Source organism: Dermochelys coriacea, chromosome 6 (assembly GCF_009764565.3).
Source record: "Dermochelys coriacea isolate rDerCor1 chromosome 6, rDerCor1.pri.v4, whole genome shotgun sequence".
NCBI lineage: Eukaryota > Metazoa > Chordata > Testudines > Dermochelyidae > Dermochelys > Dermochelys coriacea.
Genome location: NC_050073.1, coordinates 29401812 through 29420942, shown reverse-complemented (window position 1 = coordinate 29420942; position 19131 = coordinate 29401812). Strand labels below are relative to the sequence as shown.

The 19131-nt window shown below is 40.5% G+C and overlaps 2 protein-coding genes and 1 long non-coding RNA gene across 13 annotated transcripts; 2 read left to right on the top strand and 1 right to left on the bottom strand.

Moving 5' to 3' along the window:
* Positions 1 to 109: 109 nt before the first annotated feature.
* C6H11orf16 (chromosome 6 C11orf16 homolog) lies at positions 110 to 18837 on the top strand. Of its 11 annotated transcripts, none has more exons than XM_038407631.2 (11): positions 110 to 1195; positions 1437 to 1503; positions 7790 to 7857; positions 9598 to 9651; positions 11118 to 11274; positions 12872 to 13100; positions 13953 to 14642; positions 15401 to 15588; positions 16211 to 16383; positions 18042 to 18291; positions 18718 to 18837. In XM_038407631.2, exons 3-11 carry the CDS (start codon positions 7829 to 7831, stop codon positions 18799 to 18801), a joined length of 1854 nt encoding a protein of 617 aa, XP_038263559.1. In that variant the 5' UTR covers positions 110 to 1195; positions 1437 to 1503; positions 7790 to 7828; the 3' UTR covers positions 18802 to 18837. The 11 variants fall into 11 exon arrangements, 10 of the variants coding, with proteins under 10 accessions (XP_038263559.1, XP_038263555.1, XP_043371609.1 ...); XM_038407627.2 differs by having other exon boundaries at positions 9478 to 9651; XR_006281823.1 differs by lacking the exon at positions 18718 to 18837 and having other exon boundaries at positions 9478 to 9651; positions 16211 to 16512; positions 18042 to 18180.
* Positions 1510 to 5015, top strand: ASCL3 (achaete-scute family bHLH transcription factor 3). Its single transcript, XM_043515676.1, has 2 exons — positions 1510 to 3657; positions 4097 to 5015. The coding sequence occupies exon 2, from the start codon at positions 4114 to 4116 to the stop codon at positions 4639 to 4641; it is 528 nt and encodes a 175-aa protein (XP_043371611.1). The 5' UTR covers positions 1510 to 3657; positions 4097 to 4113; the 3' UTR covers positions 4642 to 5015.
* Positions 17925 to 19053, bottom strand: LOC122460496. The gene is made up of 2 exons (XR_006281824.1): positions 18928 to 19053; positions 17925 to 18837 (listed from the first exon to the last, which is right to left on the bottom strand). It is a non-coding gene; the product is annotated as an uncharacterized LOC122460496 (long non-coding RNA).
* Between the last annotated feature and the right edge of the window lie 78 nt (positions 19054 to 19131).

Sequence of the window (19131 nt, the reverse complement as noted above, 5' to 3'; positions counted from 1 at the left end):
TTATCACTAAAAAAAAGTTTTTTTTTTCTCTCCTGCTGGTAATAGCTTACCTTAACTGATGACTCTCGTTATGTGTATGGTAACACCCATTGTTTCATGTTCTCTGTGTATTTAAAATCTTCTTACTGTATTTTCCACTGCATGCATGCGATGAAGTGGGTTTTAGCCCACGAAAGCTTATGCTCAAATAAATGTTAGTCTCTAAGGTGCCACAAGTACTCCTGTTAATTTTACTTTGTATTTCAAGTGTTCAAGATAATAAGAATCTGCAGTATTATGATCTATAGAAGGTCTGATTAGTAAATGAGTCCCAAATTTAAAAAAAGGCTAGCTTCCTAATACTAGACACTAGAATTGAGGCTTTCAAAATGAGTTAATTTACACAAACTGAATTCTAGTTATTTAGAACTTGTCTATAATACTTAGTATAAGTTTTATAAACTCATTTGGCACAATTAATAGGTAGTAGTTGCCCACTTAAAGTTGCACTTGCTGATAAAGATGCTAAAAATCTGTGTTAGGGTTCCCTGGTTCTCACCTCAGCTCCACCCTGACCCTAGTCTAGTAACTGTTCACAAATTAGGGAAATTAGCCAGTGAGTGTGCAACACACACACCATCTGTATGGCTACTGGGAATCCTCCAGAGAGGATATCCAGGCAGTTTCTATTCCTCAAGTAATGGAAAGGAGTGGAGAAGGATTGAGAATCTGGCCCAATGTTGAGATTTTGGAATTAGCACACCAAAGCAGCAGTTTAAAGATTACTATAAAATCAATCTAGTTGCAGATACCAACTTCATATATCCTCTTGTTCAAATATATTGAGATTTCTGTATTTAACAATGAAAATCTAACTGAAGTGCTAACTAGTTTTTATTCTGTTAAATATTTGGGTGTAAAATTCAATTAAATGAAAAGGGCATTCATTACAGCAAATTGCTATAGCATATGGATCCAAGGGCTGTAAATAAAATTTGTCACTGATTATTGTCTAAGGTAGTTCAATTGTATCTAATACATTAAACTTCTATCCCATAATTCTAATATTTGTTGCCATTATAACTACAGTGTGGATGGAAAAAGCTAAACCAGAAAAGAGCAGATCTAAGTGTAAGCTACTTTGCATATTGTCAATTGACTATAAATTACACCAGTCTTTGACTCAACAAAACAGCGTTGGAACAACATAGTTCAGGTAAGAGATGTAAAAGAAAGCAATATGTCTTTGAAAATATATAGTATTATGGCTTGAATAATTATAAATCAAAATTGATGTAAATAACTTGTCAGCTATTTAATGAGTACTTCAAATAGTCTATTTTAATGTGTATTTAGAATGACCCATTGTTGATAAAATAGTTACACGGGCAGGTCAGAATTGAAAATATTAACTTTAAAACTTTTAATTTTCCATACAAAATTCTGATATTTTACAGACATTTTGAGCAGCCTGAAAATTCTATTTCCTTGGATTACTTGAGAATTTTCTCCATCTCAGAACAGGTGAGTCTCTATAGCAATGAAACAATCTTTGGTTTTGTATTTGTCTTGGACATTAGGATGGCAGATAGTGTTTTGTGTAATCCTGGTGTGCAGCAAAAGTGTTAGTGCCATCCAGCCAATGCTATGAATTTCTGATTTTTTATTTTTTTGCTATACAGTGCTTATGTAGATTTTATCTTATGGTGTAATATTTAACATTCACATGTCAGTAGAATATAATCAAAGAAAATAATTCATTTTTTCTCATATTAACAAAAGGAACAATCACCCTTTGCTGTTGTGCATTTATCTATAATAGCTATATGTTCACCTCAGATTTTCCCTCATGTATAGCAAGTTAATTTGTCTTCTGTAACTGAACATGAATTTGTGTGTTCTGTGCATGTGTGGCTAGCTTATGAAAGCAACTGTTCTAGAACATACTTGATTTTCTCTTTTGGAGAATTTTTGGTGAATATGGATTCTCAATTCAGTGAAAGTTTTTAGTAAAATCAAAACTGAATTAAATCAGAATTTTGAGATTGGATACACAAATATTTTGACTAAACATGACTTTACACATGGGAATAATGTGCACTTGGGATCTGAAGACAGGCCCAAACTTTGGTCACACAATTCCCTCCCTTTTGAGTTTGGAGGGTATGAAAGTATTAGAAAATCTGCTAAAATAGCCCCAAATCTTTGTGAAGGAGTTGAATCAATGGTGGCATTCCCTCCGTCAGGTAGCAGACATCCTTCTGTGTACACACTGAACACCTAGTGCGTGGCAATTTTTTTTTTTTTAATGAGCGATGGAAGTAGGGCATTTCCAGTAGTGCTTTTTAGTTCTCCTCCCCCTTTTTCCTTAGAAGGCATGATGGAACCTGACTACCTTAGATGGTGACACCTTGATGACATAGGGGTGGATGGTAGCAAAAGGAAAACAGGCTGGTCTCTATACAAGCAAGGATTGCATACAGTCACTGAAAATCAATAGTGGTCTTATGAATTTGCAGCTACATTTTTTTTAAAGGGTAGCTTTGTTACAAAAACCATACTGGAGGGCTGAGGTTAAACCACTCTTATAGTACCTTGACAATCCCATAGAAGTACAATATAGCTTCGTATTAGAGAGACGATTTTACTGTCTCTCTCAAACTTCCAAATGTGATTTTAATGGTTAAATACAAATCGTGGACAATTGGTTCTGTCATATCTGCTGACAGGCAGATATAGCAAGAGTATGTGGTCCTCTAATGGGCCATCATGAATTAAAGGGAGTGCGGCTCTATACAAAACTCCAAAGGGAAGTTCATTCACTTACCATGTAGACAGGTATTGGAGGGGTAGCCGTGTTAGTCTGGATCTGTAAAAGCAGCATCCAACTAAGTGGGTATTCACCCACAAAAGCTTATGCTCCAATACGTCTGTTAGTCTATAAGGTGCCACAGAACTCTTTGCCGCTTTTACCATGTAGAAACCCCTCTCCCTAATAAAACTAACAAACAAACAAAATGTTTGTACAGCTGGAATGTAATCTGAACAACTTTCATTAGCATTGTTTAATACTGGCTATTAAAATGATCCTCAAATAATCCTATCTCAATGGGAGGTGGAGGGGGGGGAACGGACTCTGCAAAACAATCCTGGGTACAAGAATTCATAAGGGATCCACTTCAGAGGAGACGTGTGGAACCAGTGTGTCACTTTACAGACATAAAAATAAGATTGAGGTCCCTGCACAAAGGAGTCTTCAATCTAATTGCAACATAATACAGTGAGTGAAAACATTAAACATATCGGTGAAAAGACAAAATAAGGGGAAGAGTTTAAAACGCTCGATGAATGTTTTGTTTGGCTCAGTGAAGGTTACAGGCACTTAAGTTGTAATGGTTTTGGGGGGAATGTTGGGATGGAGAGGCTGTTTACTTTGCCAATGTGCGATGGGTATATGGCAGTGCCTGTCTCTCTCTGAGTGGCAGAATGCTAACTGAAAGTGGTGAGGGTTGAAGAGGGAATTGAAGGAGATTGAAGTCACTAGAGGCACAGGAGGAAGGAACAAAACTTCAGCCAGTTTTATTTTATATAATGCCAGCAATAAGTATTTTTTGTCAATTTCAGACAGAGCTGGACATATGTTTGGAAATGAAGAGGATCCGGTGTTGCAAATGCCAAGTAAATTTGAGCTCTCCGTGTAGCTTAACTGTGGTTTCCTTTAGGAGGCGGAAGGGATTACTTTATCTTTAGTCAATGCTTAGTAAATTTCTATAGCGTATGCTGGTGATTATGCACTTTTGTGTGTATGTGAAGGATGCTATTCAATTAGGACATCATTACATACCATGTGACAACCTCCCACACCATTTGATAATATCAGAATTGCATTAAAATCCCTCCTTCTGGAAAATTATTATTTATAATTTATATTATTGTAGCACCCATGAGCCCTAGTCATGGATCAAGACCCCATTGTGTGAGGCACTGTACAAACACAGAACAAAAAGACAATCCCTGCCCCTAATAGTTTACTGTCTATGTCAGTAATAGAACTTAACCCATTTAAGTAGTTGTAGTATATGAATCATTCAATTAATGTGCAAATATACATTTTCAGGTTAAACACAAAACCCAATGGATAGTAAAAGCTACTGTAACTTCATGGACACATTGTCCGTCTACGACTCACAACATGTACAACTGACTAGACCTTTCAGTGGGGACCCTTTTGTCACGTTTCATGTGTACCCTGAGACACCGACCCAGTTCACTTGCTCTGAGGATTTGCCACTACTTCCTTTTACATCCGAGCAGTTGATCACAGAGAACTTCTACATGGATCCTTGCAACTTTCCTTATCAAGTGTCCCAGGCTAATTATGGCAGAGGTGACTATTCTTACGGGCCAGCTTTCATCAGAAAAAGGAATGAAAGGGAAAGGCAGAGGGTTAAGTGTGTCAACGAAGGATATGCCAAACTCCGACGTCACCTGCCTGAGGAATACTTAGAGAAACGGCTCAGCAAAGTAGAAACACTTCGAGCTGCAATAAAATACATTCGCCATCTACAATCCGTTCTATGCAGTGATTCTGCAGTGACAGAGAAGAATAACCTGGAACTGGGCCATACTTCCAAGGCAATTGCCAGAGAGATCCAGTTTTGAGGACTATCTGAACTGCTCTAGGGAAGAAAAATAATCACAGCTGAGGCTTATAACAATCACATTATTGGTGACACAAATATTTCTGTGAAACTGACACATTTTATGAACTGTACAAAGCACACATCCCTACCAGTCTACTGGGGAAAGAGTTTAAATTATCCTACAGGGAATTACATTGAGATGAGAAATACTAATCTACAAGAAAATGAAATGTAAATTATTTTAGTTAATTCATGGAAATTAGAAAAAAATCCATTAACTTTGTTAGTTGAAAAGTGTAGTTGAAAGTACAACTATATTTCATTTTTCAGAAAGGAGCAAATGTATATGCCATTTCAGTCTGCATATTTTAAATAAAATGTAACCTTCTCATTGATGGGGTCTCAGCTTCTGTTCATTTTCAGGAATGTTTCATTTTCTGCTCATTTTCACACCTCCCCACATTTTTTTTAAAAGTTACTTGTGTATTGGTCTAGTGGATATAGCCTGGGACTCCAGTTTTGCCACAGGCCCGCTGGGTGAACTTCAGCAAGTCAGTGCCCCCCTATGTGCCTCCGTTTTCCCAACTGTAAAATGAGGATACTGACCTTTTGAAATACTTTGAGATCTACACATATAAAGCACTATAAAAGTGAATTATTATTATTTATTAAAAAGGGGTAAAAATACTTTCCAAAATAGTTACCTGAATGTGGAAAAATGCAGCATTTTTGGAAATGCAGCTCTATCCTTTTGTTAACCAATTCTTTTTTGTATTTGAAACCTGGAAGTCTTACTGTGGTTTTAAACCCCTTTTTTCCTGGCCAAATTCCAGTCTGTGAGCTGGATTCCATCACCCATACTGTCAGTGAGCTTAGTTCATGAGTTGTCTTGTTGAAAACCACTGAATATGGATTTACTTACTGACATAGTAAGATACTACTCAGAGGAGGGGTGGCAGAATCTGGCGCTGGGGAATGGCATCCTGCAAGCCTATATGCTGCCGCAGTTTCACTGGGATAATGTTTTCTTCACTTCCTGTCCTAAATTTGTTGCTCTGCACTCTTAAATAGTTGACCGTTTCACCCCACAGCTAGCTGCATTTCAGCAAAGTTTTCTAGTTAGGTCCTACTCACATGAGAGTGATGAGGAAGATTTAGTCCATAGTTTGCAAAGAGCTTTGACATCCCTTGGGTTGAAAGGTGCTATATTATTTATAGTCCTATTTTATTGATATTCAATAAAAAGGCTCTCTACATATCATAATGAGAACCACTGCAACATGGGTGCAGCAAAGTACTGAGGAAAAAGTCATCAGCACCTGATAATCTAAACCAGATGTGGCTTTTCCTTTAGGCCCAGCAGTCATCTGTACGCTACTGGGTTTGTGGAAGCAAAAAGCTAGTTTTACCATGACATAGAAAAGGAACATTAGTCTACTAATCACTATTTGCAGTACAATCCCTTTAAGTGTGAGGCAGGTCTCTAGTGCATATGTCTCTCTCTCCATTCTAGTTGAAATCTTGAAATCTCCACCATTGTTTTTGAAGGCTTAAAAGCATTGTTGCTGCTACAGCCCACACTGGACCTGGTCATGACCAAGTTTATCTTTGCTCTTTTCTGAGTGAAAACAAAGCTTTAAGCCCAAGAGTTTCAAAAATAGGATCTTCAGGTTCAGCTCCTAAATCCACATTCAGGTTCCTGAGTAAGTGACCTGATTTTCAAAACATTGGAGCCCCCGTGACTTCATGCCTGAGTTTCTCAGGAGGAGGAAGACAGCATGACTATTTTCCAAGCTTTTGGAGAATAGGATTGTAACAGAAGTAATTCTGCTTGTCATCCACTTGTTTTAAATTCATTTTCTTAGGACAATCATCTGGTTAAAAGACTATGAAATACAATTCTGATGAAACAGCTCGAAAGTAGAACTTGTTTCACTAGCTGGCAATGAGATTTCATCCGTGCTTAATCTGTAGTGAAAGAGATGCCGGGGCTCGAGCAATTTTTTTACATTCCTAATTCATGCAGCAAACCCAGAGGTGCCTGGGCTATGAACTGCCAAGCCTAGAGGTGCCAGGGCTCAGCCCTGGCAAGCCCTGGCACAAATTAAGTACTGGATTTCATATGTGTAGCGGATGAATGTGAAAAAAATCCAGCAGAGGAGCAATGAAATGCCCTTGCAATGATTCATTAAAGTTATGGAAGAGGAGACAGATCTAGACATCAGAGCAGGGATCAACAATCAGAAAGACTCCTAGATCTTATTCCAGGTTAAGAAATCTCTGTTTACTCACCTGAAAATGGGAGAGAGGCAGTATTGTCCAGTGGGTGGCCCCTTGACTGGAACTCAGGAAATCAGGGTTGTGTTCCATTCCATTCCACTCCACGTTCCATACATTGACCTGCTGAGTGACCTTAGGAAAGTCGGACTGGAAGCTCTGTGGGGCAGTGGCTGTCTCTCTAAGTTTTTGTACACTACCTAGCACAATGAGGCTGGGTACTACTGCAATACAAATAACAATAAATCACTTCACCTATCTATGTCTCCTCTGACCCCTTATCTGTCTAGTCTAGACTGTGAGCTCTTAGGGTTTGGAACTCCCTCTTACTGTTTATACAGTGCCTACCATGATGGGGCTCTGATCTTCTTTGGGGCATTGAGGTTTTACAGTAATACACAGCATACTGTATTATCTACCTAGTAGATGGATGTAAGGCTTAATGACTTCGTGTTTGTAAAGTGATGTGACACCAGCTCAACCACTTCCCTTTTGCCCTAACTGCACCTCAGCACTTTTGTTACCTCATATGGGGCCTTTTTATTTTAATCCCACAGGTTCATATGACCCTGTCTTGGTCAATAAAATTATGTTTGGTCATTCAAGGGTGCAAAATAGACTGTATATGCACCATGCATTCCTGCACTATGACCCCACCACGGTAACTGATACTTTGATTGAATGGATTATGTCTGTTACATTTAAAATAGAATGGATATGTATTAGATGGTCATCTATGGGAGTACCGTTCCTTTGGCTGTTAGCTGAAACACTCACGTACGTGCATGTGTGGCTTTCTTCAACACAGTCACTTCCTGTTGGTAATGAATCTATGGCAACCAGCTTAGTAACTGGAAAACACTAGCAACAAATGACTTCACACCGAACAGGCAAAAGGGCAGGATTTCTGAAGTCAGGCCAGGTATGGGATGACCAGATTGGGCATTCTCAATATCTGGTAAGTTCAATATATTCAGTTTCCAGAACCACTGTACCTAAGTAATTGAAGCTGCTCAGTAAACATAATACAATTTTATAAAGTCACCTGTGTCTTTGCTCTCCTCTGCCCATGTTGTATCTGTTCTGTGGATAAGAAGGGACTTTGCTTTTCAGGGCTGTCTGGCCAATATCTTTCCCCAGCACTAAATTCACTGCAAATTTTTTTTTAATGTTAAAAATAAATTCAATTTGAACATCAATACAAAGTCTAACTTTATATTACATTAATTATTTCATTAATATTTGTGTGTAAGAATCAGTATGCTTGTAAAATAATCAATATCCTTGACATTATTTGCTCATTTGCAGACACAAGTTTTGCAGAGATTATTACAATAATTGTTGCAATCTGTGATCCTGTTGCAATTTATGATCTAGTTGGGTGTTTATGTAAAACACTGGTTTGTTAAATGCTGAAATCTGACCATATTTATCAAAAGAGCAGCCAGATGATAGTCTTTTATACTAGAGAAAATGAGAGAGTAAAATCCACAGGTAACATTTTTCAAATGCAGCTAAATAACATAGGAAACTAAATTCCATTTGCAAATGGAATTTAGGAGCATAGTCCCATTGTCTTTCAGTTAGAAAATTTTACCCCATGTATAAATATTTTAAAGTAATATAAAAAAATCTAGTTAGAATAGAAATGTCCTGCTAAATCTTGCCCAGGTTACAAGATACCTATAGCATTGTAAATCTTAACTGGACAGCCACAGAATAGTTATCTCTTCACTTGTCAAATGTGAGCATGATTTCCTTCTCTTGCTAAAAGCATAACCTTTCATCATAAAACATGACAGAACAGCTGCAAGATCAAATTATTTCCCCTTAAATACATCACCATAACATGAGTAACAGGCAACATTAATCTAGTGCTACATTCAAAAGCTGTCTTCGAGCTCATTCAGCTATATCAGCTCCAGCTGTGATTTTGGTCATAGCTCATAAAATATGTAGGATTGGGTTGGGACAGGACACAGATGGGAATCATTTTAGGAAGAATGCAGGTGCAGCAGGTAATGGTGTTGATTCCTGAGATGGCATAACCATGAGTCTCTCAGTGGTGTTTGAGGGCATTGATCTACGGAGGACTTGATTTAAAACAGGAAATTCCCAAAGACTTTTCTAGTTTATTTAATGTTGCTAAGGTGCCGATCACCTTATGTAAAAGTCTGATTCAAAGTTTGTTGAAGTCAATGGAAAGGCTCTTATTGACATCAGTGGGTTTTGGATAGTATAGGGGTGTTAACCACATTGACTTCTCCTGGCCAAATTCAAGTCTGGTGAATTACATTCCACCTACCTAAATCCCCCCTGTAATTTCAACTGAGTACCTTAATCTTCAGTTCCTGTTGCTCTGTACTGTTAAACAGTTGTTATATTTTACACCAGAAGTGGCTGCATTTCAGTGGTAGGCAAAGTTTTGATTCATGTTCTTATGTAAAACTCCTTTGGGAGCCACTAGAAAATGTAAGTCATTATGATCATCATTTAACTACTGTGTATATTTGCTTAAAACCTGGTATGTCGTGTTTGTTCACCTCAAACATGAAATTATCACAATTCCATTTTGTAGGTAACTGCTTGTGGGGGAATTGTGATCCTTGTTTGCAGAGCACAAGTACTGCAGAGCAATGACAGCACTAGATAAACTCTCATGCAGCAACTTCCTAACTAATATCGATCCCTTATCTAGTGGGTCTTTCGTGGTGCATCCTGCTTGGGTTACCAGACCTCTCATCCCCCAAAGGTAATAAAAAGTTCTTGCTTGTGTCTGTCATTTGCTTTCTCACTTCCAGTCTCTACCATCTTGACAAATTAGCAAACTGAAGATAGTTTGAGAATTGCCACAATGTTTTTCATTGTCAGCTTTATAGACCATAAATGATTAAAATTTTCTGCAACACTGTTGACAACTGAAAACAAGCTATGAAGTAAGCCCACAAACTAAAGAGACAGGCCCATTGGTGCCAACTGTTCTTTACAAGCAACTCCTTTCTCAGATCTGACAAACTCACTATACTTAATACTTCCCTTTCATGGTATTGTTCCATGAAAGGTAGCATGTAAGGTCTCTACTGAATGCATGTAACTTATCAATACTCATAATCATTGTGAGATGTGTGTACGGGTAATATTTAAGGCATAATTTAACTATATTGAAAACTATATTGTATAGTCTTAAAGTTGGTCAGAAAACATCGTATGATTGGATGATAGCCCATTTGAGTGGGAGGGAGTTGTCATGCCTCCCTGCTCAGCTGGTGATGTAATGCCCTATCCCAGAACAGTCATTGGAAAACCATCAAAGACAACTGCAAACAATCAAAACCATTTGGAGGTAAAAAGGATGGGGTTGTCCTGTGTATGAATAAAGACGAAAGACTGATTCAGTATAACACAGAATGGAAAAAGACTCCTTGTATCCATTCATTGAGGAGACATGTTGTTGAATGGGGGGGCAGGTTTTATGAAAAATTGGATCCTGGTTCCTGTGATGCCAGCCAACTCTGCAACAGACTGAACTGGCGGGGGGGGGGTGCTTTATTAGCTAGGAAAAGTAACAATTAATAAACTGTAGGTTCTAGTTTGCATTTTATGATTTGTTTTGTATTGTAACTAGATGTTTCCATTACTGTCTCTTGTTTCTAGGGGAGTCTCTCTTCTTTCTTATGATAAAACAAAAGAAGGTTTATTTAAATGCAGTACTTTATACAAAAGTGATTTAGGTTAAAAGTGGTAAACTGCGTCACACTGCTCCTTTGAGGGCAAAGAAGCTGGGATTTCTGAGAGTAGCCAATACATGGTCTGAATATCACAGGGGAATGCTTCAAGGGAATTTGAGACACCTCTTGTTAACCTGATGGTAAGGACAGCTACAGGCTAGTTTGGCTCCCAGCATAAGTTAGATCAACAACTGCTGTAGGTTACGCCAAACCAGGATCACAGTGTGATCCTACCACAACCAGCAAACACCCTCCCGCACAGTGGTGTGAGGCTGAGAGGAGCTGCTGGAATCAGTTATGCTGGAGTTATGTAAGGAAGGGATTCTCCTGCACAAGCAAATCCTCAGCCAGCTCCTTCTGCCTGCTTTGCACTATAGGGATGGAACAAAACAGGTCCGCCTGGGATCTGGCTCTTGAAGGTTAATAGATTGTCTTCATTTGACTTATGGAAGCTGTTTGCTTTCACCTAACCCTTTTCTTTTTATTCAAGGTGCTCATGGATCGGCCACTGTCCGCATTTCCCTGACACAGCATGTAAGGGGCTGAAGGTGTGGGAAAAATCAGTGGACATTGCTCATGTTTCTGTTCTAGCAAGAAGGGAATCTGATGGGTTTTATTATCTTGGTACGATAAAACAGGAGATAGAGGCAAGTGATTATTGGCTCATCTATCTTGTGTAGATATTCTTAATTTACTGTGTGCCCCCATTACAGTGAGATCTGTTCATTGTAGGAAGTCGTATAGATCACACCCTGGACTCTCCCAGAAGAGATTCACAAAGGGTCAAATTCATGGATTGCAGAATGCCCCCAGTAGCATCTCTCTCCCACTTGATCCCCTGCTATGGGTGGAACTGGGTTGGGGGGGGGTGCAAAGGCAGATCAGCTGTGCAGTGGGGTCTGTGCATCATTTCTGTTGGTTCTGATGTAGGCTGTTGCATGAAGTCAGGAGGCAAGTCACAACCAGAGCATCTGCATTTGTGATTATATAGCTCCAGTGGATTAAAGACCATGTATACGGGCAGTAGTGTCCAGTGGTCCAGCCCATCCTACTGTACCTATTGATTAAGGGCATACTGTACGAGTCTGCTCGTGATAACAAAGGCATGGGCTGAGATGACACCTGGATGCAGCCTCTATGCCTCCTTTGCTGGGCCTTCTCTTCCTGATGTCGGACTTCCTGGCAGCTATTCTAGTCTGCATAAGGGACTGTTGGCTTGTGGAAAGTCGGGGTATGCCCATTATTCAGAAAACAAGGCAGCTGCTTGTGAGATAGGGATTAACAGATTGATCTCTTTAGGAAAGCTCCTGTTGTGACACTATGCTGCTGTAACGCTTTGGCTTCCTATTCTTCCACCACCGCTGATGTTTTTTTGGAAGGTCGTTTTGCCCCAGTTGGGCCCATCCTGCAAGGTTGCAAGAAGCCTTGGCTCCTGCTGTGGTTCAGGGCTCTCAGCACCTTGCAGGGACAGGCTCTTTGTTTCTAAGCCAGTCGTGTTGGGCATTGAGCCACATTTAGATTAATTTTGTGGTGTTATGGCCTGTGCCCCACCTACTGTTGTGAACAGACAGATAAACATCAATACTGTTGGAAAACTGTTAATGTGTTATGGCTACACTTGGGGCTTTATTCCCCTGCAAAAAAGGCACAGCATGTCTTTTCAGAGACACTAGTGAATGCTTTAATTCACTAAGTTGTTAGCACTTAAAACTTTAAAGAAAAAAGGGCCTATTCTTTCTGAAGAGCAGGGGAGTGGCCTGCTTCACTCGCTGATGCAAAGCTTCTTAACTGTTTTCTAAAAGATAAAATGCCTGGTTACCCAGTATGTAACAGGAAAGGATTCATGAGTGAATAGAGAACAGCTCTGAACTGTCTTTGGGTACTTTGTCACCATCTATGTACAGGGTAGTTTGTGAAATCGGCAGCATCTCATGAATTACAGCTGGGCATGAAATCTCAGGCCTGTAGTGCATTTTGCAGGGGAGAAAATACAGGTATTAGTTGTAGTGTATACACAGAGGTATTTTACCAGGGCTGCTGAACACAAACATCCCCCTGTAGTTCTTTCCAGCTCTCTATATGAGAGATTAACACAGCACACGCTGCTTACTGTTACCATTCCTGCTGTCCTAGAGTTCAGACCTAGTCTAAGCTGCCACGGAAGGGACTGCTGACTGCAGTACAAGGCCTTATATTATGTATACAGGGTGGGCTTCCTCATAATTGTTTTGTTCCTGGTAACAGGGCGAAAGAGGAACTTTCCTGGTAGAGTTTGACAAACCACCTGCATCGGGTGACAAGTACTCAGTATGTGTGCAAAAAACAGCCAGGGATTACATCCTTGAATATGTCAACGGAATGAGGCACTCCATACTCCCTGGAGACAAAGTGCTGGCACCCTGGGAACCAGACCTTGTCAGATATGGCCCTGGAACCATCCTCCTGGGCATTGAGACACGGGATCCCCTGAGAGGTAAGAAGGGATCCCCTGAAGTGGTAAGAATGAACAGTTTTTGGTATTGCTCCTGCAGCAGAAGCATCAGCGTAACTTGCAATGTTTATTTTAAAAATTTATACAGGTTGCTAAGGGATGTAGTGGGAACTAGTAACTGAGTCTTAGAAAGTGCTCTTTAGTAATACCTTGAGCGTGAGAGTTAACTTCTAGATTGCTCTACCTTTTATTAAGAAAACAGTGACTTTTTAAAGTTGAACCTTCGCTATCCACTACGTCTAGTCTTTTAGCACTTATTCAATTTAACTTCTTACTGAAACAAGGGCACCAGCCATTGGGGAAGGATAATGTGTTCCATTCCTGAAACTTGATACATAGGGAAGACCCGTTTTCAAATAGGGGTAGTGTTAAGAAGATGGCGCCCATTAGAATGCTCAGATCGGCACTGGGTTATTTATATAACCAAGTGCTGATCTGAGCACCCACATGTGGAATTTAGAGAGACTAATAATCCACCCATGTTTGACAATTTGGCCCTGTTTGCTTATCAGAATACTGGTAAAATGTCATTGGATTATCATGGCCAAATTTGGCTGCAATACCAAAAGTACCAGACAATTACATTTGCGTCTATTTCATGTGGGGACAGATTTGCAGGAAAACTTCTGCCAGGTCTGTGATAATAATGGCAAATTCAATAGCAGCCTCCATATCGTACAGTATATGATGAGGAGGTGTTAGAACAGGAGGGTGTTCCTGCTCTTGGACAAAGGTAGAAAACGTGTATTAAATTGCTAAGACCAGTCAAGACGCTAGTATTTCCCAACAAGAGCAGTACTGTCTAATGGTATCTTACCTTTTTCTTTTCAATAGCCTCAGAGGATGAAGAAATCATGGTCTATTTTTGGAATGACAAGAAAGTGAAAGTACCACTAGGTGTGGCCTTATGGATTCCACCAGACATGTGGGAAAGGATAGTTGAGATGATTCACATGCCCTTCACTAGCAGATTAAAGGTTATGAACCCCCACAACACCACTAGCTCTTACACTTCTACTTGCAGATTTCTAAGAGCCCCCATCCATTCATGTACTTTAGATGATGGGCTAAGTAAGTACAGGTGGCCATGGCCATGGCCATGCCCATTAATCTACCCCCCTTTTCATGGTCGCTGTCATAGTGTATGCTGTTCACCAGTCCACGTGGGATGTATCTGCTGCTCCCATCCCAAATTCAATGCCTGGTGGCCACTATTATCCACATCTTTGCTCTCTCAAAGAGGCACTAAACAGCAAGAGTCCAATAACAAACCCACGGCACAACTTCTAGAATTGGAAAGTCCAAAGGAAAATGAACCCGCAGCTGCTGCTGCTACTACTTCCTCCTCCTCCTCTTCCGATTTAGAAAGTGAGGAGGAGATGTGCCTAACAAAGAGCACAATGGTGGATAGTGCTGTTAATACAGATTCCAGTCTTTTTGAAAAGCCCAAACTGAAAGATGCTGCAAGACCTGAGTGGAAGTATTGGAAGAGAAGCCACCCCAAGTCACATCCTAGGAATCCAGGTATATTTAATCTCTTTCCTTGGTTATTTGTCAACAGGTGCTTCTTCACTGAAAGTGTTCTATTACCCTCTTCAGTCTGCCACTGTATCTCATTCAGTGTTAGACTTGAATGTGGGCCTAAATCTCTGCTAGCGGTGACACAGATGTACTTGTAAATGTCCAACTTACCTTATTTCAACATTGGTAGACAAATCGTATGTATGATGCATAGAAAGCAGAAAAAAAAATCTGACCATCAATACGTCATTTATCCCTTAACTACTAGCTAGAATTTAAAATAGATTAAATAAATTCATAAATCTGAAATTCATAAAAATGTTATTTTGTAGCCCCACTCCCCTTTTTAAAAAGCAAAACAAAACTTTGTACTGGGGCCTAAACCAGGCATCAGTTAAAAATCCTTTTAATTAATTTCTATAAATGTAAGATCTGCACCTTGTTTTGCATTCTTCATCACATGTAAGGGCTCCTCTTTCAGTACTTTATCCAGTGGAAAACCACAGAAAAATGGAATCAGATTCAGGAACACACCCACAGCTCTAAATTCCTAATCTTCCCCCCCACTCTGCCACATTTTTCATGATGCCACTCACACAGTTAACTTTTACTTTAGTAACTAATATCCAGAACCAGAAATTGTGCACCTAAAGAGTTCCTTTTAGGTTAAAATTGCACTTTCCTTTCCAAATGACTACCATTTTTTATCTTTAATGTAAAAGAAAGATTATGCACATTAAATATAGTATCTATATCCCCAGGAATCAGCATTCCCAGCAGTAAGTGTACAAAGGGGAAAGCAGAATCCAGAACCATTTTCTGCGTGGACACGGACCCTGTTGCACCAACCAACCAGACTGCAATATTTGAAACTATTGAGCAGTCTCCGAGAAGACATTTCACACTGAAAGATGTCTTAATTCACCATGATTTCAAGCCATCACTGGCGGTAAGTAATCTATGGTGAAACAGTATTACAATTAGGTACATTGGTTCTTTAAATTGAAGATGATATTCTGGATATTAGCTGCAGAAGCGAATGGCCCTAAGGTTACCCTGTTGCCTGCTAACCCTTCCCCCCCACATCTGTATTGGCGGGAGAGCTCCTCTTCGAATTCAAGATGCAGCTGGGCAGGATCTGAAGCAATCTTACTCGGTTAAAAAAACCCAAAAACTAAAACTTGGCATGTAACTAAATGGTGGTTCAATGGAGCTTGTAACCTTGGAGACTGATTCAATGCTCACTGAAGTCATGGGAGCTAGATTATGGCTTTAGGAAGGTAAGCAACTCCTATAGGATGCTTGGTCCTGGGAATGGATGGCTCTGAAATTCAGCGGTAATAGAATCCAAGCAAAGAGCTCTCCTTCCTTCTACCTACACAGCTCTGCACCAGGCTCACTCCATCGAGGGCATTTTGTACTGCCCCAAAGCCTGATGCTTGTGGGTATTTTTCTAGAAATCAGTCTCTGCTGAATACTGCTCTAGAGTTCAGCTAGAGGATACAAAATGCATAAACCAATTCAGAGGAAAGAGGACTAAAGTCCTAGTTTTCATGCTTAATTTCTCCCAGCCACAGGCCACTCCTTTTTTAGAGAAACTTGGAGAAAATCAAATAGAATGTGAATGCCAAAGAAAAGCCTACCTGGAACAAAAAAGAGAGAAAAAATTCTGGCAGCAGAAATGGGAACGTGAAAGAGAACAGCAGGCTGAAGAGAAATACTACACTGCACAGGAACACCGGAGGTACATCACACAGGTCAAGTATTAGCTACTCTGCATCTTCCCTCTTTTGGTTCAATGGACTTTGACCACAGAGTAAAGCATTGTGCACACTAAACTTATATGAAGAACTCCTAATAGAAAATATGCACAGTAATTTCAGCTATTTGAGCAGAATGAGTGTCTAGTTTAAATTATCAAATGTCCACATTGTGCTCTGTTGTAACTGATTTATACCTTTCTTAGGAAACCACTGTTCATAGGCTTCTTTGAAACAAGTACAAAACTTCAGGCATTCTGTACATTAATGGTTAATGGATAGGTTGTCATATCTGTTTCTACCAATTTTGGAATAAGTGACTAAGAAGTCATATCCCAATGGACAGGGCTTGAACACAAACCCCTATGTGATGTATATTTTTTTTTTTACTGAAGTCAATAGTTTTGCATGTGGGAGGACTGCAGGGTTGGACCCTGTATGTTTGTAAAGACTATAAAGAAACTAAATGAAGAGACTGAGTTGCATCTGTGGCTGGCCATCCTGTTCCCTGCAGAACTAGAGGCAAAAACAGAAGGGACATTCCTTCTCTGATTGATTAAAGATTTAAAGGGTTGACTCAATAGGACATTCCCCAAAAGACATAAGCCCAGTTCAAGTAATTTTGTGAGACCAAATTACAATGCGACTGTCCCTAAACAAAGTTAAATCTTGTACTCTAGATGAGGGGCAGGCAAACTTTTTGGCCTGCGGGCTGTACTGGGTTTCTGAAATTTTATGGAGGCCTGTGCCTCCCCAGCCAAGCAGGGTCTGGACCCAGCCCCCTGTCCGACCCCCCCTGGGGACTCCTGCCCCATCCAACCCCGTTCCCTGCCTGCCCCCCAGGGACCCCTGCTCTTGGTCCCTTGCCTGCCCCCGGATCCCCTATCCCTAACTACCCCCCACTGCCCTATCCAACCCCCCTCCTTCCTGCCCCCCCTGGGACCCCTGCCCCATCCACCACCCCTGCTCTTGGTCCCGACTGTCCCCCACTGCCCCATCCAACCCCTCCTCTCATTCTTGACTGCCCTCCTGGGACCCCTGCCCTCTATCCAACACCCCCCCCCCCCGCTCTCTTACAGTGCTGCCTGGAGCATCCGTGGCTGGCAGCGTGGCTGCACCAGGACAGGCCGGGCTCTGCAGCCACACCACTCAGAGCAGGTGGGGGTGCGGGGGAGGAGGGACAGTGGGGGAGGAGCTGGGGGCTAGCCTCCAAGGCCAGGAGCTGAGGGGCCAGGTAGGACAGTCCCATGGGCCAGATGTGGCCCCTCAGGCCATAGTTTGCCCATCTCTGCTCTAGATGGAGCCTTAAACTACTTGACATATCCTTTACAAACATACAAGTTTAGTTAAGAGCCAACTAAAACTTCAGGGTGGGTTTTCAAAAGTGCTTAGCTTTGGCCTATCTTTGCTCCTACAGATGTGAATAGTGAAAGTCCCACTGAGTGCTTCTGAAACGCTATCCTAAAGTTGATTTTTAAAACATTTATTGTCCATTGAAAAGTTTACATACCTGTAAAACTGCTTCCACTGAGAAAGCTACACGAGGCAGGTGTATTTATTTTGAGGCTAAGAGAAGAACAGACAAAAACACTGAATCTTTTCAGAACAATGCTTAACTCACTGGGTTTTTCTTCTCCTCCAGGAAAAAGCTGCTGCAGCATTTTGAGAATGAAGATAAGGTGGTAAAAGAACAAGACCTAAAGCAGAATCAGACAATGAAAACAAAGCAACTCGCACAGCAGAGGACAAACCTGAAGATGCAGACTATGGCAGAGGAGGACAGGCAGAAAGGACAGCAAAGACTAGCTCATCTGCAACAAGTAAGAGACACACATGATCAGATGGAATTTAATAAGTGTATAGCTGAAGAAATTAAAAAGAAACAATCTCAGGTAAAGTACCCATCTATACAGGGTTATTTTTATACAGTGAATAAAGTGTGCCCTCATCATAAAGCTCTCTGCTCTAATGATCTTCAACTCTCCATTAAACAAACAAAAGCTGTAGGTGGCCAGAATAGCTTTATGGATAATAACACCGTAACCGATTAAAATAAATTCCATTTAGATGGAAATGAGGCAAGTACCTTCACTCTCCTGTCCAGAGGATGTGTGTCTTTCTATATTAAGTTCCATTCTAGTACACTGTGCTGGACTAGAAGCCAACACTCTTGGGGAGAGAGGAACAAGTAATAATAGTACAGAAAACCTGAACAATTGGAAATTGAGAGAGTAAGGTTTTAATAAGCCTCCTGTTTGTTCTCATGGTTTCAAAAAGTCTGTGACAGGGATTTCAGCATGATGGTTTGTCTCTTGTAGGAAGCCCGAAGGAGAAGAGTGGAGACCCAGTACAAGTTAATGGCAGAAAAGATCTTTCAAGATGAAAAACAGAAGGGAAAGTAACCAGACAGCACAGAACAAAGGAGATACAAACAACAACTATTTATGTAGAATCCCAACTCCTGTTATGGCTACCATACTTAAAGCTTCCCCCAAATAAAATCTACTGGAACCTTATTAGAATAAGACAAGTAAAAGTTTGCATATGGATACTAAAACACGACACCCATTTTATTCCCAGGTGCCCATTCAGCAAGCTACCTAAGCCCATGCGAAGTCCCACCGACTTCATTACTCATGTTCTTAAATTAGACATGTTGAAATGCCTTGCTGAATCAGGGCCTTAAAGATAATGAACTTAAGTGGGAGTTAAGCATGTGCGTACATGTTTTG